The following is a 27,501-nucleotide window of genomic DNA, read 5'->3' on the forward strand; positions in this document are numbered from 1 at the left end:
ATTTTGGATCTAGTGGAACACACTGACAATCAGTTTTTGATCTAGTGAAACATAGTGACAACCAGTTTTGGATCTAGTGAAACATACTGACAATCAGTTTTGGATCCAGTGGAACGTACTGACAATCAGTTTTGGATCTATTAGAACATACAATCAGTTTTGGATATAGTGGATCATAATAATAATCAGCTTTTGATCTAGTGAAACATACTGGCAATCAGTTTTTGATCTAGTGAAACATACTGACAATCAGTTTTGGATCTAGTGGATCATACTGACTATCAGTTTTAGGTATATCTTTCACTCGTACATCCACCTTTACTTGTGTATAGTTTTCAGTCATACACCCAACTTCACCTAGGTGTAGGTTTTAATCACACACCCAACTTTACCTAGTTGTAGGTTTTAATCACACATCCAACTTTACCTAGTTGTAGGTTTTAATCACACACCCAACTTTACCTCGGTGTAGGTTTTAATCACACACCCAACTTTACCTAGTTGTAGGTTTTAATCACACACCCAACTTTACCTAGTTGTAGGTTTTAATCACACACCCAACTCTATTTAGGTGTCAGTTTTAAGCACATCATATTCACACGTTGTGGAATGAAATAGCCACTAAATATGTTTAAATTACTAAACTATCTACACATTATCCGTAAGTGAACAGTTTATTAGGTGGACACACGGTAAGTACAGAACTAAACCACTTTCAGTTTTGTCGTAAGTCCGACTACTTACCACGTGTTACAGTTTCTTTTTACTTTGTGTCCCACGGTGTAGCCTGCGTTCCCTTCATAACAGTCTGAAACGAAACCAAAACCATGTGTGTTATCAAATAATTTACAACAATACTTTCAACCAAAACAACGTATATTCATCTTTAAAACTGATTATAAAAATGTTTGTTTCGTTAAGCATAAGGCTAATAAATCGACCTACTGAGATATCCTCACCAAAGGTATCGAAACCCGAATTTTAGCATCATAAACTCTCGGACATGCCGGCGAGGCATGGTTTATTGGTTAGGGTGTCAACTAGTAATCCACGCATCCTTTCTGTTGCGGGGGCGTTATAACGTGACAGTCAATGCTACTATTCGTTGGTAAAAGAGCAGCTTAAGAGTTGGCGATGGGTGGTAATGACTACCGTATCACTTCTAAATTAGGGATGCAGACAGCCTTCGAGTATTTTTGAGCGAAATTCAGAACCACTGCTTAACAGTCAAATGTTAGAGAAAAATATAATGCTATCTGATTATTTAAGGAATTAATAAATCCACACAAAAGTATTTAGTAAAACAAATTATGTATACATATTTTAATGTCGTTAGAAACTGTTAGATAGCTTCAAACCTTTAACTGTTTGCTCCACACGTGAGAAACAAAACTAAATAAACTCAAAACTCAGTTTAATGAGTCATCTCAAAAACTAATTACAACAGAATAATAACAGCATAAACATGTCAGTTAAACGTTTTACACGTTTCCAGTAGTTAACTGTAGAATTTTGAATGTTTTTTGTACGATTCTAGAAAAGTAAACTGTTTATACACATTTCATCTAGATAATATAATTTTGGCCAAATATTATCAACAAACGCCTCAGTATTTGACTATAAATGGCCAAAGAACAATTAAATACTGTACAATAAATTACCACCAGATATATAAATAACAAATAGAATACAAAATACTGTAGATTAAATAACAAATAGAATACTAAATATTGTAGGTTAAATAACAAATAGAATACTAAATATTGTAGGTTTAATAATCAATAAATACTAAATATTGTTGGTTTAATAACAAATAGAATACTAAATATTGTTGGTTAAATAACAAATAGAATACTAAATATTGTTGGTTAAATAACAAATAGAATACTAAATATTGTAGATGTAATAATCATTAAATACTAAATGTTATAGGCTAAATAACAAATAAAATAAAAAATATTGTTGGTTAAATAACAAATAGAATACTAAACATTGTAAGTTTAGTAATCAATAAATACTAAATATTGTAGATTTAATAACAAATAGAATACTAAATATTGTAGGTTAAATAATCAATAAATACTAAATATTGTAGGTTAAATAACAAATAGAATACAAAATACTGTAGGTTAAATAACAAATAGAATACTAAATATTGTAGGTTAAATAATCAATAAATACTAAATATTGTAGGTTAAATAACAAATAGAATACAAAATACTGTAGGTTAAATAACAAATAGAATACTAAATATTGTAGGTTAAATAATCAATAAATACTAAATATTGTAGGTTAAATAACAAATAGAATACAAAATACTGTAGGTTAAATAACAAATAGAATACTAAATATTGTAGGTTTAATAATCAATAAATACTAAATATTGTAGGTTTAATAACAAATAAAATACAAAATATTGTTGGTTAAATAACAAATAGAATACTAAATATTGTAAATTAAATAACAAATAGAATACTAAATATTGTAGGTTAAATAACAAATAGAATACAAAATATTGTAGCATAAATAACAAATAGAATACTAAATATTGTGGGTTAAATATTCAATAAATACTAAATACTGTAGGTTAAATAACAAACAGAATACTCAATATTGTGGATTAAATTACCAATAAATACTAAATATTGTAGGTTAAATAACAAATAGAATACTAAATATTGTATGTTAAATATTCAATAAATACTAAATATTGTGGGTTAAATAATCAATAAATACTAAATATTGTAGGTTAAATAACAAATAGAATACTAAATATGGTATGTTAAATAATCAATAAATACTAAATATTGCACGTTAAATAACAAATATAAAACTAAATAATTTATTACACTCATTAAACATAACCATTTATTATCCTGAAGAAGAATAGTTTTGGATTTCGTTTAAAAGCCATCACAAGTGTTGTATGTTATCCTGTATTCTAACATCTTAATCGGGATAAACACAATACTAAATATGATAGGGAAAAAAACGTTATGGGAATGCTAAATATCGTGGGGTAAAATTACAAGGATGACTGAATTCTATATTAAAATGGAATAGATAACCAACACGAAAAATGATAACAACAGCATATGTAGATTAAGGAGAGCACAGCCTAACAACCATAACACAGCAGTTGCTAGACAACGTAAAAAATGTAGTCGTTACCACGGAGATCATTAAACAATTTCTTTGAGATAAATCGACAACGAGGTATCTTATCCTTCATGACTTATATCCTACTAAGTACACCATTTACATTTATTATTTTTCTGTCTTGCTCTGTGTGGTCGCTCTTCGCCCACGTACCAATTGTAATGTTATCTTTTCGTTGAATCGCTATGTATTTGATTAAGCCTATTTGTACCCACCCCCGCTATAAATGGACATAACACATTTATTGTGAACTTACTGAGTTAGATGTAACTATGGTGAAAGTTAATGGAGTCTTCATACGAAAAACTAGTTCAAACAAAATTGTCTCCGAATTGTAACAGATATTTTTTAATTACTAAAATTCTAAACAGAAATAAAGTGCTGTTTATTGTACGAAATGTATCAAATGAAAAAAAACAAGTAACTTACTCTGTAAACAGTGCAGGATTACACTGAATAAAGAAACAAGTAACTCATTCTGTAAACCGTGCAGCATTACACTGAATAAAGAAACAAGTAACTCATTCTGTAAACCGTGCAGCATTACACTGAATAAAGAAACAAGTAACTCATTCTGTAAACCATGCAGGATTACACGGAATAAAGAAATAAGTAACTCACTCTGTAAACCGTGCAGGATTACACTGAATAAAGAAACAAGTAACTTACTCTGTAAACCGTGCAGGATTACATTGAATAAAGAAACAAGTAACTTACTCTGTAAACTATGCAGGATGACATCCACACTTCGGTAATGATATAAATACGATTCCTTTCAAATGTATTACAATATTGCATTAAGCCTCTTGACACCAAAAGGAAACATGTAGTTAAAAAGGGGTAAAAATCGAAATAAGTATTGTGGTATAAACAGGAAAGGAAGACTGTTTTTTTTTCACTCTGATTTATACACGTACTACAAGATCAAGCCAGTAAGACCTTGCATGATGTATGGTAACACTTTAATTATTAGTGTAAAATAGCTTGACACCGTCAATTTGATGGTAGATGTTCGAGGCACCACTCCATTTACACGATCAATGTAACTGACTTCCGTAATGTTATGTAACTGTATCCGATAGTCATACTTAAGAGTTGATTCAGAACTAGTTTCAACACTAACATACATTACTGAATATATTCGTATTCCTGAGTACATATAAGTAGAATATTTCCTCGTTGTGGATCTGGATGGAGATTTAACAGATGGAGATGCACTGCTGTTAAGTGGACATCTTGGTGTTATTTTAGGATACATTAATTAAGATTCCTGGAGTCTGTAACACTACCTTTCTGGAGTGTGTAACACTACCTTCATGGAGAGTGTAATACCACATTCCTTAGTTGTAATACCACATTCCTTAGTGTGTAATACCACATTCCTGAAGTGTGTAACACTCCCTTTCTGGAGTATGTAATATCACATTCCTTAGTTGTAATACCACATTCCTTAGTGTGTAATACCACATTCCTGAAGTGTGTAACACTCCCTTTCTGGAGTGTGTAATATCACATTCCTGGAGTGTGTAATACTACACACTAATGTTTAGCAGCCACTTATTTTCCAGGTACACTTCAATCAAGATTTGTTGTGTTTTTTTAAGCATAAAGTTACACAATAAGCCATCTCCGCTGTGCCCAACACAGGTATCGAAACCATAATTTTAGCAGTATGATTCCTCAGGATTAATAGTGATGCACTAGGGGGCCATAAATTCAAGTAATCATCTTTCTTGTTAAAATATTCCAAACGAATAAAAACTTTCCTTAATGATGTTTTATACTGGGAATTTCTTTTCAATATTATTTTCGATTCAGTTTTTTTTTTCTAATATGGATATATTTATGTCTATATTCCATGAACTCTCAGACCAACGGACAGGAAAAACTCTTATGATTGAACGACCATTTATTGTCTCCAAGGTGTCTCGTTTAAGTTTTTCTTCAGAATGACAGTAACGCAAGAGCCGCACACAACCCTCATAGGTGAATCATCGCTGAACTTTAATCCAGAGTACATAATTATGATTTTGCAAGACTTATTTTATATCGGTTACATAAATCCATATTGTGAGTTTGGTTGTCCAGTGTATACCTGTTTATACTGACACATACAAAACGTGCATATTGTGACCCTGTTAATACGGTAAGGACCTGCCTACACTCACACGGACCTATAAAGAAATGTATATTGTGGTCTTATCAATACAGCGTAAATATTATTTTAAGTGAAAAGAAAACTCCGGTTATGAAGCATAATCATAAGACCTTTAGCTAACATTATTAACGCTTTATCCATCCAAATTATCCAGTGGTACAAATTGTTCCTGTTGTCTTTTTATTGTAAGTTGTTGTGGTCAGACAATTTGTGGGTTGGTTTACCATCACCAAATCAAATCACAAAGTCCAACTAAGCTATCTATATCGTATTATTGATATATGAAGTTTATTATGAATCGAAAGAAATTCCAAGACTCGAGCTTTAGTCCAAGACATTTAGCTAGCAGTTTTTTGTTTCATTTACAAAACAAAAGTTTGTTAGAAAGTTGAATTTCACTGATTCGTATTATGAGGTCGTATAATAATAACACAATCGTTCAGGACAATAACTGTGTACTTGGCTATGGTGGTCACGACGGTAATTACATCTTGATTCATGGTAACTAGGGCAGTAATTAAATCATGGCTTATGGTAGATGTGTTATTAATTACGTCCTGGTTTACTGTAGATAAGGCATTAATTTCACACTGGCTTATAGTTGCCAATGCTTTAATAACATTCTAATCTATAGTGACTAAGGCAGTAAATACGTACTATTCTGTCACTAGTTTATGATCATTAATCGCTACATTATGTAATTTATCTTAAATATGATAATGTAAATTATCATATATTCACTGGGATACCCATACCTTGAGCGGAAGTTATGTAAATTAATAATTAATGAAAGGTTATTTTAGGACATCAAAAGTCGTTTCCTTTATATATAATTTTAAGAGACCACAAAGCACCCATAAAAAGAGCAAAACACAAAATGTGAAACCGTAAGTTTTAATATATCTTCTCATGGACCCAACAAACCTTCATGCCAAATTTGGTGAAGATCTATTAAGAGGGGCGAAGTAATGGTTAAAAAAATCCACAAAAACACTCGTAAAAACGACAAATTAAAATTTTGTTTATATTTCCCCATGGACCTAATGAACTTCCATACCAATTTTGGTGAAGATCCATCCACATCCTGCGAAGTATTTACACAGACATACAACAGACAATACTATTATATTTGTATAGATGGCGCCAGTGCATTAAATCTGCGTGTGATGGATTCATGAAGCCATATTTGCACCCTGAGAAAGGAGAAAAATAAAGTTCTCCGTGACAGGAAACGTAGGCGAAACGAGAAAATCGTGACCACTATTGCAAATCTACATGCACACAGGATACAAATTTCGTGAAATTTGAGGTTGTACATCACGTAATTAAAAAGGTTTTTCACTATTATTCAAGCAAGAGTTTCATTATAATATGATATAACTGTTTCTGCAGATGTAATAAATTTTCAGTTTCAAATTACCGCTTCGTGTGTGGATGTAGTTCTGATATAAGCAATATTTAGTTACTGTAGCTTGTAACATCCATATCTTACAAAATCTATTACAATACTCACTTATTTCAAATTTGAAGAGTGTCTCATTTACATTTTAATTATTTTCAGTTTGACGTGACATTATACTGTATTTCTTTCGCCTTTGTTGTGTTTTTTTGGTGCAGTAGGCTTATCTGGACCCTAGAATTCGCTATATCAGTTTTGTTTTAATAGGCTTAACTGGATTTCACATTTTGACATCGTGAAACTCTGTTTTAATAGTCTTAGAACCTTAATTTCGATACTGCAGAGTTTTGTTTCAGAAAGCTTAGCTGTACTTTACGTTTTGAGGCAACAGAGATCTGATTGAAATTCTTGGGTCCTGTACTCAAGACTAAAACAAAAAGTTGAAATTAGGCTAGTTGTAGTCCGAAGAGATAGAGACACCTGAAGTACAAATACTGTTATTAATTAGCCTAATTTCTAACTCTATGTGGAGATTGAAATTTTCAAATGTATTGATGATAAATAGCTTGATATATTAATGAAAGTAGTTTCAACCGTTGCAGTTTTATAGGGTTAGACTTAAAATGGATTAGTGATGTCAGAATCTCATCTTTTAAAAATTGATCTAAAATGTTTTCACTAATTTTCTTGTGAGATTAGGTGTATATATACACATATCTTTCTTTTGCGATATTTACGCAGACAAACAGACACAGAAAAGTCGAATAAAATGTGGACAGTTTCATGTTTCAATCTTTGAACATATGTATTTTTTTTCTTTGATAATTCTAACGTACCCGGGATAACTTTTGTGAAGGACTGGGTTCAATAAAACACAATTTCATCGACCAAGTCACTCTCGTGTCCGCTCCTGATGCTCTAACAATAAACTTCAGAAGGATTGAAATTCTGATAAAGCAATTCTAAACCTCACAACTAATATAAAACTTGATGTGAAATGTTTTTTTAAATTTCGCGCAAAGCTACTCGAGGGCTATCTGTGCTGCCTTCCCTCTAGTCTTACACTGCTATATGAGGGACGGCTAGCTACTCTTTTACCAACGAATAGTGGGATTGAATGTCACATTATAATGCCTCCACGGCATGTTTGGTGCGACCGGAATGCGAACCCGTGACCCTCGGATTACAGGTCGAACGCCCTAACACGCTTGGCCATACCGGACAAAAGTATTTTCTTGGAAACATTCTCACCCAGGCAATCCACCTGTCGGTCGGTTTCTCTCGGTCCTTACATCAATGGACCTATGTTGAGACACATCGTTTTAGGGAAACGGTTTAGCTCATTTTTAACGTAAAAAGTGATATTTAGTTTTCTTAAAATATTTTTATTTATTATAGCAGTTACGTAGATTAAAGTACAGTCAAACCATGTAACAGTTAACACCCGGACCAGAAATGAACTTTGTTAAAACAAAAGAAAAATCTCGCTACGATAGATGTTAGCTTCAGTTTGAAGAAAAAGATTTCTCATAGAAAATTTGTTCACGTAAAATCAAAGTTTTATTAACCTAAGCAATGTTTTTAAACATATGGTTCTGATCTATATACCAAACTACTTGTGAGTTCGTTAGATTTGATAGTCAGTTTGGTTTCTTTTGAATTTCGTGCAAAGCTACTCGAGGACTATCTGTGCTAGCCGTCCCTAATTTTGCAGTGTAAGACCAGAGGGAAGGCAGCTAGTCATCAACACCCACCACCAAATTTATTATAAATAGGGAAACTTCATGTGCCATTTGGTATTGTGTCTCGTTACAAAAGTATACAATTGTACCTTAAGAAAAAACAAAACAAACAAACAACAACACAATAACAACGACAGTATGATGGAAACTTTAGTGCTAGTTAGTAATAGGTAATTCGAACACTGCCAACTTTTAACAAGGACTTTATCATTTAGATAACATGAATATATTGAACAATGTCTGAAACTCGATCAGTTATGTCTATCATAAGACATTATTTGTACTTCGAACACTGCCAACTTTTAACTAGGACTTTATCATTTAGATAACATGAATATATTGAACAATGTCTGAAACTCGATCAGTTATGTCTATCATAAGACATTATTTGTACTTCGAACACTGCCAACTTTTAACTAGGACTTTATCATTTAGATAACATGAATATATTGAACAATGTCTGAAACTCGATCAGTTATGTCTATCATAAGACATTATTTGTACTTCGAACAATGTCTGAAACTCGATCAGTTATGTCTATCATAAGACATTATTTGTACTTCGAACACTGCCAACTTTTAACAAGGACTTTATCATTTAGATAACATGAATATATCGAACAATGTCTGAAACTCGATCAGTTATGTCTATCATAAGACATTATTCGTACTTCGAACACTGCCAACTTTTAACAAGGACTTTATCATTTAGATAACATGAATATATTGAACAATGTCTGAAACTCGATCAGTTATGTCTATCATAAGACATCATTTCTATAAGGCCTATGACATTTCTCACTCCAAATTCCTTATTCAGTCCTTTAGAGTTTTCCAGTCGGAACAATCGTATATAATAGTATTTCAACCACACTATGTCCATCATGTTCAATGCTGAAAACACGTTTCGTTGAATAAAGAGGTTTTTTGTCATAACAAACACAGTAGTGGTTGGAACACTATTTTTATAAGATAAGCTATTGAGAAAAAATGGTCACGTACTAATAATTTCTGTGAAATTTGCCTCATAAGTACAAATACCCATATTGGTACAAGTACTATTATTTTATTATATCTTTTACTCAACCAATATACACGCGTATGTGTCGGAAAGACTGACCTTTTACGTAACAAAAATAGTAGAAAATAACAAAAATGAGATATAAATATTAAACATATTGTTTTAGCTTCATACACGCATCAATGTCACAAAACTCCCTTTCGTTCTCAATGTCAATCAGAACAAATCACGTAGAAGACAAATGAACCAGAACAGGAAAATCATATTTTTTTTATTTATGAAAATAGTTTTGTTTCCTTGTTTGCAATTAAGCACAAAGGTACACAATAGGCTATCTGTGCTGTACTCACCACGGAGATTGAAACCTAGTTCCTAGCACTCTGAATCCGCAGCAGACATTCCGCTGTGCCACTGGGATGGAGTGGGGGTGGGGTCAAAATAGTAAATAGTCCACTTGAATATTTGGACTAAATGGTTACTTATTTAGCACGTGTGTTACTGGAGTTTCAGTTATTGTACAAAGCTGCACAAGCAAATTTTCCTACCAATTGTAAACAAAAAGGTAACCTAGTATGAATATTCATTGGAAACTGGAAGACTCGTGTTGCATCAACTCCACTGTTTAAAGGAACTGGTTTTTTACTGGAGAACTAAAACTAGCAAGTTTCATCTGTATAATAATTATTTCTAGTTTGTATTTGTGAGCTTGCATATGTACCTTATTTCCAGAGTAGCTTAATTGTTAAACACTTTCAGAGTTGTTGCTCATACTTACATGCTCTCACGTACACAAGGTGGCGCTCGTTCGGGTCATGGTCACGTTATGGGCATTACGTATAACGTAGGAGTGTGTGCGAGGCTTTGAACTAAAGGTGTTTGCTCAGTTTCCTCTGATTACATCATTTCCAAATACTTCAATGCCTCAGTCTCTTCGTCAGGGATTCAAAACGAAAGTTACGTTACAAGAAAAAATTTTCTCTCCACTGGGGCTTATTTCTTTACATAATAGTTTATCTGTACCAAAGGTACTGATCCATGAAGAAACAGCGATGAAATATTATAATTCTTATAAAACGTCTCTGAATCCTTGAAACTGTAAAAATCCTGAAACTCTGATAAAAAATTCTTACAGAAAACATTATTTAAGTATCAGGATTGGTCTTGTAAATGTTTCGTAATCTATATTTTGTCTAAATCTCTGAAATTAGAAGAAAACATTAGTTGTACTAATCATACTATTGTTTACGATTGAGGTATATACCAAGTAGGCCTAAACCTTAGCCATCCATAGGTCTTTGATTTCTGGCTTTAATCATACCTTACATTTATTTACTAAATCGCAAAACTTGTTTGTTTTTTATATTTTGCGCAAAGCTACACGAGGGCTATCCCTAATTTAGCAGTGTAAGACAAGAGGGAAGGCAGCTAGTCATCATCACCTACCGCCAACTCTTGGGCTACTCTTTTACCACCGAATAGTGGGAATGATCGTAACATTATAACGCCTCCACGGCTGCAAGAGCGAGCATATTTGGTGTGACGGGGATTCGAACCCATGACCCTCATATTACGAGTCGACTGCCTTAACGTTACCTCCAGCCCATGCCAGGCCACTAAATCACATAATAATTACCTTACCTCTTAAAGCACAGTGAGTTTTTAGACCGGTAAAATACACTTTGACTGTACTGAAATACTGTTAATTCACATGCACGCGCTTTAGCCCTCTTTAAACTCATAAAACTGTTCTACATGTGGTGTTTCAGTTTCCTTATATTGACCTTTACTTGTATTTGTCAAGGTCATATATATATATAAGAATAACTCCTATACACAGACAGGTTTGTTGTAACCTTTTCATATTAGTGTTAATAAACGGGAATGTTCAAAAATTCAATGTTCCGTGAAATAAAAAAATTGTGATTGGATGAGCTTGGTTCACATGGTAATCGAACCTAAAAACCCTTATAATCTTAACCATCTCTATCTCTTGTTGTCCTTCTCCTGTAACAAGCTGAGCTCTCCTGGTTGTTCTCTGTAATTTGTGTGACATTATGGAAACGCCTTTCAAATTAAAAGAGTATACAAGAAAATTTTACGCCCTCGTCCACGGGGGTTGAAGAGGAGCACGTGACAGTTTTAAAACGTTAATTCGTTTTTTTAGTGTTTAATGACGAGAGTTTTCCAGTGAGATGATAATTTTGTCGGAGGATGGTAATTTTATGAATTAATTACACCGTCCTCACACCAACGCTAGAGTTTAGCGTGGCCAGAGAGACAAAGAACCTTCATAATAGCTATAGAAATAAGCTGGTTGCTGGATTTCCGCAAAATTCATGATCATTAAGTACCAACCACGTGCTGGTTGTAACATGTCTAGTGTAGACACGAGCATTCTGAGTAATGTAGTACGGATGTGACACTAGGTGGATACGTATAGTACGGATGTGACACTAGCTGGCTATGTGTAGTACGGATGTGACACTAGGTGGCTATGTGTAGTACGGATGTGACACTAGCTGGCTATGTGTAGTACGGATGTGACACTAGGTGGCTATGTGTAGTACGGATGTAACACTAGGTGGCTATGTGTAGTACGGATGTGACACTAGCTGGCTATGTGTAGTACGGATGTAACACTAGGTGGCTATGTGTAGTACGGATGGGACACTAGGTGTATTTATGTAATATGGATGTGACACTAAGTGGATATAGGTAGTAAAGGTGTTATATTAGGTGGATATATAGTGTGATTAGTATATTAGGTGGGCAGAAGGTTTATTGTAAAGGACACATATAAAAGTTTTTAGTAAAACCTGATGTGGAAAGCTCCACAATAAAGACCTCGTACTGTATGTACCCAGTTGTGTATACCACGAGTTACTGCTAACACTCACAAGTGCTGTAATTAGTTCCGTCATTCATATGTTAGTGGCTCAGCGGAAAGTCTGCAAGATTTATAATGCTAAAAACCCGATTTCGATACTCGTGGTGGGCACAGCACATTACATTTCTCCAATTCTAATTCTCCAGTAAGTTAATACAGATGACAAAAGATCTAATATAATTTAACAGGTATTTAAAACTTGCTGCATGGAAAAAATAAACAGTTGTTTGTTTCGGAATTGTTGTGTAAAACTACAGAATGGTGAGTCTGCACATAACCACCCATAAATTTAGTAGACTGGCTAAGCCAATACCCCTCCCCCACACTTAAACTCCTGTGTGGATCTGTGCATAACCACCCATACATTTGATAGACTAGAGGAAAGGCAGCTGGCTAGCCAATACCCCTCCCCCACACTTAAACTCCTGTTTGGATCTGTGCATAACCACCCATAAATTTGGTAGACTAGAGGAAAGGCTGCTGGTGAGCCAACACCCACTCCCCTACACTTGGACTCCTGTGTGGATCTGCACATAACCACCCATAAATTTGGTAGACTGGAGGAAAGGCAGCTTGCTAGCCAACACCCCTCCCCCACACTTGGACTCCTGTGTGGATCTGCACATAACCACCCATAAATTTGGTAGACTGGAGGAAAGGCAGCTGGCTAGTCAATACCCCTCCCTCACACTTTGACTCCTGTGTGGATCTGTACATAACCACCCATACATTTGGTAGACTAGAGGAAAGGCAGCTGGCTAGTCAATACCCCTCCCCCACACTTGGACTCCTGTGTGGATCTGTGCATAACCACCCATAAATTTGGTAGACTGGAGGAAAGGCAGCTGGCTAGTCAATACCCCTCCCCCACACTTGGACTCCTGTGTGGATCTGTACATAACCACCCATACATTTGGTAGACTAGAGGAAAGGCAGCTGGCTAGCCAATACCCCTCCCCCACACTTAAACTCCTGTTTGGATCTGTGCATAACCACCCATAAATTTGGTAGACTGGAGGAAAGGCAGCTGGCTAGTCAATACCCCTCCCCCACACTTGGACTCCTGTGTGGATCTGCACATAACCACCCATAAATGTGGTAGACTAGAGGAAAGGCAGCTGACTAGCCAATACCCCTCCCCCACACTTAAACTCCTGTTTGGATCTGTGCATAACCACCCATAAATTTGGTAGACTGGAGGAAAGGCAGCTGGCTAGTCAATACCCCTCCCCCACACTTGGACTCCTGTGTGGATCTGCACATAACCACCCATAAATTTGGTAGACTAAAGGAAAGGCAGCTGGCTAGCCAACACCCCTCCCCCACACTTAAATCCTGTGTGGATCTGTGCATAACCACCCATAAATTTGGTAGACTAGAGGAAAGGCTGCTGGTGAGCCAACACCCACTCTCCTACACTTGGACTCCTGTGTGGATCTGCACATAACCACCCATAAATTTGGTAGACTGGAGGAAAGGCAGCTTGCTAGCCAACACCCCTCCCCCACACTTGGACTCCTGTGTGGATCTGCACATAACCACCCATAAATTTGGTAGACTGGAGGAAAGGCAGCTGGCTAGCCAATATCCCTCCCCCACACTTGGACTCCTGTGTGGATCTGTGCATAACCACCTATAAATTTGGTAGACTGGAGGAAAGGCAGCTGGCTAGTCAATACCCCTCCCTCACACTTTGACTCCTGTGTAGATCTGTACATAACCACCCATACATTTGGTAGACTAGAGGAAAGGCAGCTGGCTAGCCAATACCCCTCCCCCACACTTAAACTCCTGTGTGGATCTGTGCATAACCACCCATAAATTTGGTAGACTGGAGAAAAGGAAGCTGGCTAGCCAACACCCCTCCCCCACACTTGGACTCCTGTGTGGATCTGCACATAACCACCCATAAATGTGGTAGACTGGAGAAAAGGCAGCTGGCTAGCCAATACCCCTCCCCCACACTTGGACTCCTGTGTGGATCTGTGCATAACCACCCATAAATTTGGTAGACTAGAGGAAAGGCAGCTGGCTAGCCGATACCCACTTGGACTCCTGTTAACTGTCACTCTTATAACAGTTACCAAGATTAAAGTACAGTCAAACCATGTAACAGTCAACAATCGGACCAAGAATGAACTTAATTGTTAAAAGAAAAGAAAAAAACTGCCACGATAAATGTAAGCCTCAGTTTTAGAAAGATGATTTCTCATAGAAAATTTGTTCACGTAAAATCAAAGTTTTATTAACTCAAGCAATGTTTTTAAACGTATGGTTCTGACCTATATACCAAACTACTTGTGAGTCCATTAGGTTTGTTGGTCGGTTTGGTTTGTTATGAGTTTAGCTCAAAGCTACATGAGTGCTATCTGCGCTATCCGTCCCTAATTTAGCAGTGTAAAACTAGAATGAAGGCAGCTAGTCATCACCACCCACCGCAAACTCTTCGGCTACTCTTTTACCAACGCTCCCACGGCTGAAAGGGCGACCATTTTTGTTGTGACAGGGATTCGAGTCCGCAACCCTCGGATTACGAGTCGAGTGCATTAACCACCTGGATATGCCGGGCCAGGTTTGTTTGTTGGTTACAGGTTCGCTGGTAACATATAACAATTAAACAACAACACTGACAATACTTACTACTTCTTATACAGATTTTTAGTCAGTTCTTTAAACTGAGTTAAAAACAAAAGATTATTTGATGTCATGCGACATGAGGACATCGCTGGTAGTAAACCGTAATAAAAGCAAATGAGTAAAACAAGGGTTAAAACAAAAAAAATATAAAATTCTTTTACTAAAGAGTTAAACTTTACAGTAAGTTTAGGGTTAACTATTCAATGTATGAAAAAGTCTGGTGTTTAAGAAAACAACTATAATTCAAAATAAAATATTTGGCTGATAAAATTATCTCATAAAAGTTTATAATTATTTAATCATTTTTTTATTTTTATTTTCCGTAGTTAAGATCACCTGGCGTCAAGAATGAAAACTACATCGGTTTTTCGATACAGATATAACATAAAACAAGTTCAGCTGAACGGCTGTATCGCTGTAGTTAGAATTTAAAACAACAATTGTTGAGGAGCTGGTTTAGAAACGTTCGAACAACGGTACAAAATGGAAAATATATTAAAGGGAAACAAATGAAAGATAAACTTTGAATGGTTTAGACTACAAGTGGATTTTAGATTAATCACATGAATTAGACATCTGGTCTTCGCTCAGATCGTGTGAAAATGACGGTTAGTTTGTTTTGAATTTCGCCCAAAGCTACACAAGGGCTACTCTTTTACCATTGAATATGAGATTGACCGTCACATTATAACGTCCCCACGGCTGAAAGGATAGGCAAGCTTGGTGGGACACGGGTTAGAACCGCGACCCTTAGAATGCAATAAAAGCCCCCTAACCATCTAGCTATGAAGAGGAACAAACAGAATTAATTCAATATATGAAACGATTCATATCACTCACAGTACTGTGTAAAGGTGTTAGGACAAAGTTAAAAATTAGATTTCAGGCTATTAACAATGAAAACATTAACATTTTATTACTATTCATGTTTAGTATAACAGAAACTCATGTTTCAGTTCAACAAGTAGTTAATATTGTGTCATTCTTTTGTTTTAATAACTGTAAACAGTCTTTCAGGCATTGTTATAATATATTTAATCAAATTGTTCCTTGGGATTTTACTTCAAATGTCTCCAACATACCCCCCCCCATTAAGTTTCTTTGTAAATAACTTAGGATATGTCAAGTTTCTGGTTTATCAACTCCCAGATCTGCTCATTTGGGTGGAGATCTTGGCTCTGTGAGGGACATTGTATCATTTGAATGACTCCAGCTGCTTCTTTCTTGGCTAAGTAATTTTTCTCTGTATACGTAGGATGAGTGTCTGGGGTCATTATCTTCTTGGAAGTAGAATCCTTTACCAATAATACACAAACAACTAGATATACCACGATGGTACTTGTGCTGGTACATTATTCCATCTGTCTCGTAAATACCTCCTATCGTCTCAACAGAAAAAATACCCTAAACCATTACACTACACGCCTCCCCATGCTTCATGGTGGGTGTTACGCATTGATGTATATTTCACCTTTCTCCCACCGGACGTATAACCTACGTTTTGAACAAGATATTTTAAACTTGTATTAATCCGTGAGTAGCACCATTTTTCCAGTCACCAACAGTTCTTTTAGCAAATTTTCCAGTCGAAGTAAAGGTTTTAACTGCTACATGTCCAGATATTCCATTCTCGTTAAATCTTCTGGATACTGTATATCTGGACACTTTTCTGTCATTTGTTACATGGTTGTTTATATCAAGATCAGTGACAGTCTCCCTTCTGTCCTGAAGGTTACATAAAGATACTTAACGTTAGTATCATTGAGTTTAGGTGTTCTGTCTCTTACTTTCCTATTTTCAAATTTACCTATCTTGGTTTCACGATCCATGGTGTACTTGACAGTGTTGTGGGAACATTTCAATTCTGCATCAATTTGTCCAACCAGCGTCACGTAAATCTTTTACGTAAACTCTGCTCTACTGACAGTTTTCTTTGTATTTTTTGGGCCGTGGAATGACAACAAAACTTAATATATAGTATTAAACACTGTTTTTATCAAGGTTCATTTAGGGAGTGCTATTAAATTTATTTATTCTAGCATATACTAGCACCATATGCTAGCTCCATGTTAGCTTATTTGTATACAGTTACAACACTGCATGGGGTACCATGACACTTATTTCAGACCCTAAATTTGATCAGTATGTTTATTCAATCAAAACTCTTATGATATGACTTTGGTACGGTATACTGGAATTCTAAAGACTGATAAGTATTCTCACTATGGTTCATTTAGTTGTCAACAGGGATCAGTGAAGCATGATCGTAGTGTTGATATTTACGTTTTGTAATGACATGGAATAATTAGCCCCATAAAATGGAAAAAATGGCAAAATATTCTCTTGTCCTAACACTTTTGCAAATTACCGTATAAATATAACAAATAAAAACTTGTTTACTTACAAGGATTTATTAGAGACTGGGGTGTTGGTCGTCTCACTCCCAGGCAATGTTCCCAGAAGTCTGGACAACAATCATCACCGTTGGTCCGGTTACAAAAAATGTCGCAGTAGCAAACAGTGTCCAGAATGGGCATAGTACAGTAGTCGTCTCTACCAGGGCAGCATGACCTTGGTCGACGTGCACGACAGTAGTCTCCTCGCAAGTCGTCATAGAAGTCAATCGCTGTAACTGCCACAAAAACTATGGAGAGAATTAATAACGAAATGCCTTGATTGGTCATTTCCCGTCAGATGTGGTCTTCTGAAGAGGGAATTGCTTCTGGGTCTGACCTTCTGAATACGGGTGGCTCTAAAACTATAAGGACTGTAAGAAAAATACTGAGTCGTTGTTTGAAAGATATTTTTGAACTTAATTCTGAGGATGACATAGATGCATATTAATTTAGGAATAATGGATACATGAGAAGTGAAGCTATAATATATTCTGAAGGACAGAGTTCTGTAAGAAAGTGGTGAGCTTGTGTGTGAAGGACAGAGATCTGTAAGAAAGTCGTGAACCTGTGTGTGAAGGACAGAGATCTGTAAGAAAGAGGTAAACCTGTGTGTGAAGGACAGAGATGTGTAAGAAAGTGGTAAACCTGTGTGTGAAGGACAGAGATGTGTAAGAAAGTGGTAAACCTGTGTGTGAAGGACAGAGATGTGTAAGAAATTGGTAAACCTGTGTGTGAAGGACTAAGTTCTGTAAGAAAGTGGTAAACCTGTGTGTGAAGGACAGAGATGTGTAAGAAAGTGGTAAACCTGTGTGTGAAGGACAGAGATCTGTAAGAAAGTGGTAAACCTGTGTGTGAAGGACTAAGTTCTGTAAGAAAGTGGTAAACCTGTGTGTGAAGGACAGAGATCTGTAAGAAAGTGGTGATAAATCAGATTCATGTTTGTGTGCATATATATGAATGTTTTGTACAATGTGTCTAATGGATTTTCCAGAGATTTGTGTTACACTGAACTTGTGACTCATGAGTGTTGGAATGTGTCGTATAACGTCGCTGACGGAATTTTGAGGAAGTTATAACATAAAGCTAACGGACTACAACGGACCTGTTGGTCCATCTCGACAGTCCCATTCTCTAAAGTAAAAATCTTAAAGAAACAAAGTTATTAAAATTGTTTATTTAAAAGTTGTATCGTAACAAATGTGCTTATTCGTAAAGAATAACAAAATCCATGTGTAATCCAGTGTAACTGGCTCCCACATTCTGTGACACGCTGACTGATGGGTAAGAAGGTTAGGTTTCTGGATCTAGCAGTGTCACGGGATTATGTAACAATGAAATCTTCCTGGTGGACACTTATCGATTATTAAAAAGTGTGTTAAAATAAACACTTTCTAAGGTCGGAGAACATCAAAGAAGTGGATTTGTGACTGGATCCTTGGAATTTTTCCCTTATACCAAATAGGAATACGTTCACGTCTTTCTAATTTAAATTTCTAAAATGCTAAAGCATTTCAAACCTACTAAACACAAGAAGGCTAGGGCAATGAAAAAAAACGGAATGTGTGCAGTTTACAACTACTTGGAGCCACGTTAAAGAAGAAAACAAAACAGAAACACGCCATTCCATAGGACCAGTAACTGCTATTTGTTTATAACCATAATTAACTTTAACGATACAGGGAGGACTTCCAGGGTAGAAGCATGACAGTCACGTGATAGACAATTAAATGCAAAGCATAAGTTAACGGTTTATGATTGGTGACCTAAATTTGTGAAGATTTTGTGTTCGTCCCTGTTCGTGCTAATGAGATTACAGATGATGAGAGACCGGAAAATATTATGTTAAACATGAATAATAAGATATTCAGTAGACGAGGACTCACTTTCAAGAACATGTCATCTTTGTTTATTTCACATAAATATGTTTTGTGTAAAATGTACACTCAGTCAGGCACTTCATTTATAAAAGAAACACTAATTTAAAGATGGATATGCAACAACAGTAACTAAAAATACGTTATAGAGTGTGAATATATTAGTGGTGGACTTGATGTGTGTGAATATATTAGTGGTGGACTTGATGTATGTCAACATATTAGTGGTGAATTAAAGTGTATGAATATATTATTGATGAACTTGATGTGTGTGAATATATTAGTGATGAACTTGGTGTGTGTGAATATATTACTGACAAACGTGATATGTGTGAATATATTAATGTAAACTCTGTGTGTGTGAATATATTAGTGATGAACTTGGTGTGTGTGTACATATTAATAGCGAGCTTGGTGTGTGTGAATATATTAGTGATGAACTTGATGTGTCTGATTAGTGTTGAACTTAGTGTGTGTGAATATATTGGTGGATTAACTTGGTATGTGTGAATATATTGGTGGTGAACTTGGTATGTGTGAATATATTAGTGATGAACTTGATGTGTGTGAATATATTAATGGTGAGCTTGATGTATGTGAATATATTAGTGATGAACTTGATGTGTGTGAATATATTAATGGTGAGCTTGATGTGTATGAATATATTAATGACGAACGTGATGTGTGTGAATATATTAGTGATGAACTTGGTGCGTGTGAATATATTATCGGTTAATATTATATACATTGATTCAAAAGGATAAACTTCATTTGTTGAGGTTTTTTCGATCAGTTTGAAATAAACACTGTACCATGTGAGCTATATTTACCCCTTAAAATAAACACTGTACCATGTGAGCTATATTTACCCCTTAAAATAAACACTGTACCATGTGAGCTATACTGCCCCTTAAAATAAACACTGTACCATGTGAGCTATATTTACCCCTTAAAATAAACACTGTACCATGTGAGCTATATTTACCCCTTAAAATAAACACTGTACCATGTGAGCTATATTTACCCCTTAAAATAAACACTCAACTACGTGAGCTATACTGCCCCTTGAGAAATCACCCAACCACGTGAGCTATATTGACCCTTTGAAAAAAACACTCAATCACATGAGCTATACTGACCCTTTTAAAAAGCACTCAATCACATGAGCTATATATTGACCACTTAAAGTGAGGCATGTATTCTTTACGTTAGTAATGTCCACAGAAACATTTAAACACTTGCTGACAGGGGTATAGATTTTTACAACCAATGGGGGGGATAATTTTTGCAACCACTTATGTGGACTGTTCAATTTGCAAATTGGTAATCTCTGATTACGTGAACCTGAAAGCTGTAAACATGCAGTCACAGAGTGACCTTGTTGCCACGATACTTGGATGCATACTTAGGCCTACTGACTGATACTTACGAACTATCGCTTAGATCGGAAAGCTTAGAAGCACGCCTATATTAAAGATGTACATTTCGGCTATTGAAAAAGCCTATATCTAGGCCTGATTATGTAATTCGATTGGTAAGAGCACGAGAATCACAAGAACAAACACAATTTGTAGGCCTGTGATGCAATAAAACAATTCAACAGACCAAACTGTAGGGGGGATGATTGTATGCACCATACCCCCCACCTAAAATGAAGGGGGGGATGTATCCCACCCATTCCCAGGATCTACGCCCCTGCTTGCTGGTCAGTGCGTATGCCATCCACTGACCACATTACCACTAAAGACTATCCGGTCTGACCTGAAACTCGAATTTCTGACTCAATCTTTACCATATAAACAAAACTGGTAAATTAAAATTATATTCGCTACGACCTACACAGAAAAACTCTATCAAAATAATAAGATTTTAAAAACGTCAATAACGTGGAATTATTATACAAATTTTCTCTTTAAATATTCGGACGGCCATTTGTTTTCATTACCTCTTACTAAACCAAATAACAGTAATGTTACCATTACATATGCGTATCATACTACTAAGTAAGTGTTGTTATTGTAATTAAATATCACATATACAATAATATTCAGTGCCTAATGCAATACTCTCTGCCAACTAAGACTTTCCATGACCGTAAGACTAAATTAAATTATTTGTAGTACTGAACTATTTGAAGCTATTACATATGTCATGAAAACTGTCAGGCAACAACTATGAGTTTTTACTCGCCTTATTACTTATTTCTATCCAGTGAATAAAATTTACCTACTAACCTTTTAATAAAACTGTTCCCGATCTTCCGACACAGATCTTGTCTCAACACAGGCTCACGTTGCATTTGAAGACATAATATCCAATCCGTTTGTCTGGTTCCTACCATCCCATGATGCGAAGGCCGTAACTAGCCTAATCGGAATCGTCTGCTGCTAAACGCATCGAACGACAGAAGCGCCACCAAGAAATCAGGAAGTCAAAACACTGCGAACAACTGTTGTATTATAATTTGCTTTATTTCTTTGAGGTTTTATGCATAACAATCAAAACTCGCCCTGTTTCCTATTTCAATTTTTAATCAACCACGATAAACCCAAAGAACCAAATAAAACTAAAAAAGTTCTAAACAACGATATTTATGGAGGGCAACGTTAATGGAATACGGTATCTCCAAAAAAACAATTTGTTTGTTTGGGAATTTCGCACAAAGCTACTCGAGGGCTATCTGTGCTAGCCGTCCCTAATTTAGCAGTGTAAGACTAGAGGGAAGGCAGCTAGTCATCACCACCCACCGCCAACTCTTGGGCTACTCTTTACCAACGAATAGTGGGATTGACCGTCACATTATACACCCCCACGGCTGGGGGGGGCGAGCATGTTTAGCGCGACGCGGGCGCGAACACGCGACCCTCGGATTACGAGTCACACGCCTTACGCGCTAGGCCATGCCGGGCCCCAAAAAAACAAAACAGAACACCAAAGACATATACAATGAATAAAATCAAATAAACTTTTAATTAATAAATGCTTACAGTTTTCGTGATAACTGTAGTAACAAATAAGGTAAAACGATTTAAAATGAAATAAAAAGTTATAATTAAATATGTATTTTAAGTATTCTATTATATCACATTTTGAGTTGTTTTATGCCTTCGTATTTAAAGTGATAAGTAATAATTTATAAAGATTTTAATTTTATATTAATTATTATATGAGAGGCTATGAAAATGTTATTATTGCTAAAAAAACAACCTGTTTTAATGTTTACAAAAATCGTTATATTATTTAATTTCTCTAGTTTACATTAATGTATAAAAATACTGAACACTACAAATAAATTACTTTGAAATAAATGTTATTTTTTCTTTCATTGGACTCTAAACGTTCCTCTTTACATCTTCTTCAGGAGTGTTCAACCAAAACATAAATCGTAACTAACAGTACAAAACCTTAAAAGGTTTGAATACTAAATTCTGACCAAATCTAAAGCGTGTATTTCTACGACATATTGAGTAGTAAAGTTTATTGTTGAACGAATTAACTGTTACCTGTAATAAATAAACATTATCTGCCAGTTACAGGTTGAAATAACACATATTAAGACAAAAATATAAAATAATTAAAATTATAGGGGCCATCATTTGCCCCTATTTATATGTGGTCGTAGTTGTTTTATGATAAGAGCTTTTTTGAACTTTCTGTCAGTGTGCTTGGTTAGTTTGGTGAGGATTTCTGTAGAGAATGGTGGTTTCCAGTTATGTGTTACTTGTCCTTGATTATTACAGAATAGTCTTCATCTGGACTATTTTGTGTTGTTTATAAATAGCGTCAGTACGTTCTTTTATTCTTGTGTGTAAGGTTTCTTTTGGTTACCCCAAAGTAGGTAAGATGGCAGCTCTTACACGTTAGCTAATAAACAACATTAGGAAAAAAAAATCTTTAGAATGTAAACACGTTTTCGAAAGACAGTTGGCTCTATTACATTACATGGCAGAGAAGTGAGATTTTGAAAGTTTTTTGTTTTTTTTTTGGGGGGGGGGTAGGTGAGTCTGGATTGTCTACAACTTTAATTGTCAGTTCAGATTTCTTAATTATAATTTTTATTTTCTTTGAAATAGTTTTGTCTACTAGAAGTACGAACAGTATTAAAATCACAATTTTACGCGTGTACAGAAATGATTCGGTGTATTTTACAAGTTTATGTTATTTTATCAAAGGGAGTCTGAGCGCCATCTGTAGTAAAAAACAACAACAAATAAGATTGGATTAATTGATTTTCCAGCCATTACCTCTAACCAGTTCGTAGTAATTTGGTAACTATGATTATTATATATATATATAACTCTCAATGCTTGTTCGTCCGTCTCCCTCTTTTAGCCCTCTATTTCTATTAAACTGTTCGTGAACAAAAATAAATAAATAAAAATTAAATATTTGTGAATGCAATCTAATAAAAATATTTTCATTTTGAAATTATGTCGTTATTTCGTCATGAAATAGATGATAATCAATAGACGTTTCCTGTGAGTGCTGTCGACGTGGGTGGGAAAGTCAGCAAAGGTTTAAGTGTTATTTTCACTTCTCTTCAACAGCTATAGATACGTTTCACTTCTTTTTTGAGAGACAATTATTTCTTAATAGATTCATTTGATTAAACCAAAAGGCTGTAACTATGTGGCGCTATATTGAATAGTGCATAACAACTTTATCATATTCAGTCTACGTGAGCGGTAACACATCTTTTCAAGAATTAACAAGATCTAGAATTCTATAAAATACCAGTAGCCCGCTGGTAGAACAGTAAGTCTACGGATTTACAACCCTAAAACCAAGGGTTTGTATCCCCTCGGTGTACTGGCATGGCCTAGCGCGTTAAGGCGTGCGCTTTGTAATCAATGCATACAATCACACAGAAACACTTCTATGTGGGCTTCTCTGTCGCGCCAAACATGCTTGCCCTCCCAGCCGTGGGGGCGTTATAAGTGACTGTCAATCCCACTTTTCGTTAGTAAAAGAGTATCCCAAGAGTTGGCGGTGGGTGGTGATGACTAGCTGCCTTCCCTCTAGCCTTACACTGCTAAATTAGGGACGGCTAGCACAGATAGCCCTCGAGAAGCTTTGTGCGAAATTCCAAAGAAACAAACAAACAAGCATAGAGCTCGATGTGTTTTGCTATATGAAAACATATCTTGAAATATTAGACATTTCTTATACCTCAAGTATTGGTTTCAATTAAATTCTATACAGTTTTTTAACAAACTATAATAAAAGGTGAACAGAAGCTGACATAAGATTTTAATTTAGGCTTATATTATTAAATATTGCTGTATATTATAGCCACAAAACTATATACTAGTCTTGTAATCTTGTACATGTACACGTTAACAGTAATCAGTATAATAAGGATATAATTAGGAAGATTTTAATATGTGACAATGTGTTTTTACTATGCAGGACACCGCAAATCACATCTCCATCACAACCAAGCCTTGTGTAAATAAACTGTTTTTTTTAATAAAATTTCTTGGGTAATGATTAACGATACTATTGTTAGCTCTTAGTCTTAGGCCTTATTAGGTCTCTCATTGTTAAGCCTTTTTTGTGGTTTATCTACTTGAACCTAAGCGAGTTAAATTTCAAGAAAACAAAATTAAATTAAAAAGCACCAATGTAAGATTTTTATTTGAAATAACTATTTTTGATGAGAGGAGCTACTCTTCACTGGATCAGAAACTTTCTACACTGAAGTTAAAGTCGCCGAGGTCAGTTACGTTTGAAAAATTGTATACGCCTAACATAAGGCCTAATGTTCGTTTTAAACTTTAAGTGAGGTAAACTTTGAAATGATGTTTAAAGTAAAGAGCCACTAATTAAATTGTAAAGAAAATACTAAAAACGAATTGAGGAATTAGAAGTTAATTATTTTACTCGAAAAGGTTTTACTTATTTAAGATCATTGGATCCTACCTGTGAAGTGTTCTTCTTGTCATCTTTAAAGTTTTAATATATAAAGTTCGCATTATTTGTTGAATCACAAAAGAAAAGGCCTGGCATGGCCAAGCGCGTAAGGCGTGCGACTCGTAATCCGCGGGTTCGCGCCCGCGTCGCGCTAAACATGCTCGCCCTCCCAGCCGTTGGGGCGTATAATGTGACGCTCAATCCCACTATTCGTTAGTAAAAGAGTAGCCCAAGAGTTGGCGGTGGGTGGTGATGACTAGCTGCCTTCCCTCTAGTCTTACACTGCTAAATTAGGGACGGCTAGCACAGATAGCCCTCGAGTAGCTTTGTGCGAAATTCCACAAACAAACACAAAAGAAAAAATCTTTTTTGTTCCACTGACACTGCACAACAAAGTGTTTTCTTCTTGAACACTGTTGGGTGTTCCTTATAGATTTTTTGGCTGCTGATCACGAAAATCACATCCATATTTGCCCATCACGTACCGTTTTATCGATATCTTCAGTTTTGCTACAATGGAAAAACGATATCAGGGCAACTGGAATCCGTCAATGCTTGCTGACTACTGTTGGACACTGCAACGTGATGCACCGGACATTGAATACAAACGAAAATCAGGAGCAAAACACTTTTAATTATGTTGAACTTAATAACGTATTAGAAACATCAACGCAATTAAATATGTTATTGCCAGTAAACAGTTAACTGTCTATTTCTCATAGTTCCTACGTGATGAACCAAAACTATATTTGTGTATACCCACCAGGTACCTGTCACAATCAGCAAAAACTTTTCAACAAAATTGTTGTGCAGTGTAATTGATAATCTACATTAAATTATTACACATTAAAAATGTTCTTTAGTAAGCAATTTTGCAAGATGAATTACATATAAACAAATAAGAGAAGGTACTGGAAATAGTATTAACGCATTTTACAGGAGTAATTATTTTCACATTAGGTTTGCTTAATAGTGAATAATAACACAAAAAAGTTCTTAATTTATACCTAAGTAAACATATTTTAAAATCGTAATTTTATTTTAAACATTCGATTTTTCTTTTACTTTACGTACTATATCTAGAAATTGTTCTTTTAAAATTGTATTAATTTTTTAATATTTTTAATGGAACTCCAAATCTAGTAAAAAATCCTAAATTTAAAATGTCCAGATTTGTTTGTTTAGAATTAAGAACAAAGCTACACAATTGGCTGTCTGTGCTTTGGCCACCCAGGGTATCGAAACCCGGTTTGTATCGGTGGGAGACCGCAGACATACCGCTGTGCCAATGAAGGAAAATGCTCAACCTAAAAATGACGAAATCTGGAATTGTAATTATGATGTATAATTTCAAAACATAATTACCTAATGTTTTCCAGCTCTCTAGTGGCTCAGTGGTAAGTTCTGAGGATTTATGATACTAAAAATTGGGTTTCGTTACCTGCTATGAGGAGAACACAGCGTAATGAGTTCCTATGTGCTTTACAACAAACAATAAATATTTCCAATTCAAGGTAAATCTTATTATGATAAGAAATAAAAAGTACCCAGTCTTTTTTGGACACTTTTATCTTAACTGTAAGCTCATCATTAAGGATGGTGAACAGTAGAAAGAAAAACGGGTGGTGATAATAAATAGCACGTGAATCAGCCACAAGGAACGTAGTTCTGTAATAAAGCTGGAGATGACTTCAGCGAGTTATGTTGCCAAATCCTGACTAGGTGTTATCTAAAGGATTCAACTGTTACAGTGGTTTTCTTGAAGATAAGCGACCCTAATGTACATGTCAAACGAAACTGTCTAGATTTTTTTTCTTTCGAAAAAAGGTTCCCACGTAATTAAAAATTACTATTTTCCCAAACGTTTCTGGTTAATTGTACACGTAAAGGTATCGGTATTTTTCAGATGCTGTACTAATAAATTTTAGAATGATATAATAAAAGATATCCATATAACAATAATCAGAATGTACAGGTACTAAATATCGGACAGTGGATGGACCACAACAAGGATGTCACATAAAGCAAAGGCCAGTTTTAGGGTGTTACGTATAAAAACCAATGCACTGTGTGATATCATTTAGGCCCATTCATCTATACACAAGCGAAATTATAAAACCGAATTTCTTATTTTTTTTACATACCAGTTTTAGTCTCCTGTCTCTAAAACTTTCAACTAGTCACCGTTAAATATTCCTTTATATATGAGTTTATTTTGTAGCAAAGTCTATTGGACTATCTGTAATATCCAGCGTGGATAATCGAGTCTTGTGTTTTGGTGTTGTAAAACCACAGAACTTACTGCTATCCCACTTG

At 35.3% G+C, this 27,501-nt stretch overlaps 1 protein-coding gene across 1 annotated transcript in view; it reads right to left on the reverse strand.

Annotated features, from left to right (window-relative positions):
- LOC143241751 (tubulointerstitial nephritis antigen-like) overlaps positions 1–26,763 on the reverse strand; it is a 66,702-nt gene extending 39,939 nt beyond the window's left edge. Inside the window, exons 1-4 of the mRNA XM_076484975.1 lie at positions 26,551–26,763; positions 21,507–21,711; positions 17,407–17,769; positions 745–808 (exon numbers count right to left, since the gene is read on the reverse strand). Coding sequence (XP_076341090.1) covers positions 745–808; positions 17,407–17,686 — 344 coding nt within the window. The 5' untranslated portion in view covers positions 17,687–17,769; positions 21,507–21,711; positions 26,551–26,763. The remainder of the gene's footprint in view (positions 1–744; positions 809–17,406; positions 17,770–21,506; positions 21,712–26,550) is intronic.
- Between the last annotated feature and the right edge of the window lie 738 nt (positions 26,764–27,501).

This window comes from Tachypleus tridentatus, unplaced genomic scaffold (assembly GCF_004210375.1).
Source record: "Tachypleus tridentatus isolate NWPU-2018 unplaced genomic scaffold, ASM421037v1 Hic_cluster_1, whole genome shotgun sequence".
NCBI lineage: Eukaryota > Metazoa > Arthropoda > Merostomata > Xiphosura > Limulidae > Tachypleus > Tachypleus tridentatus.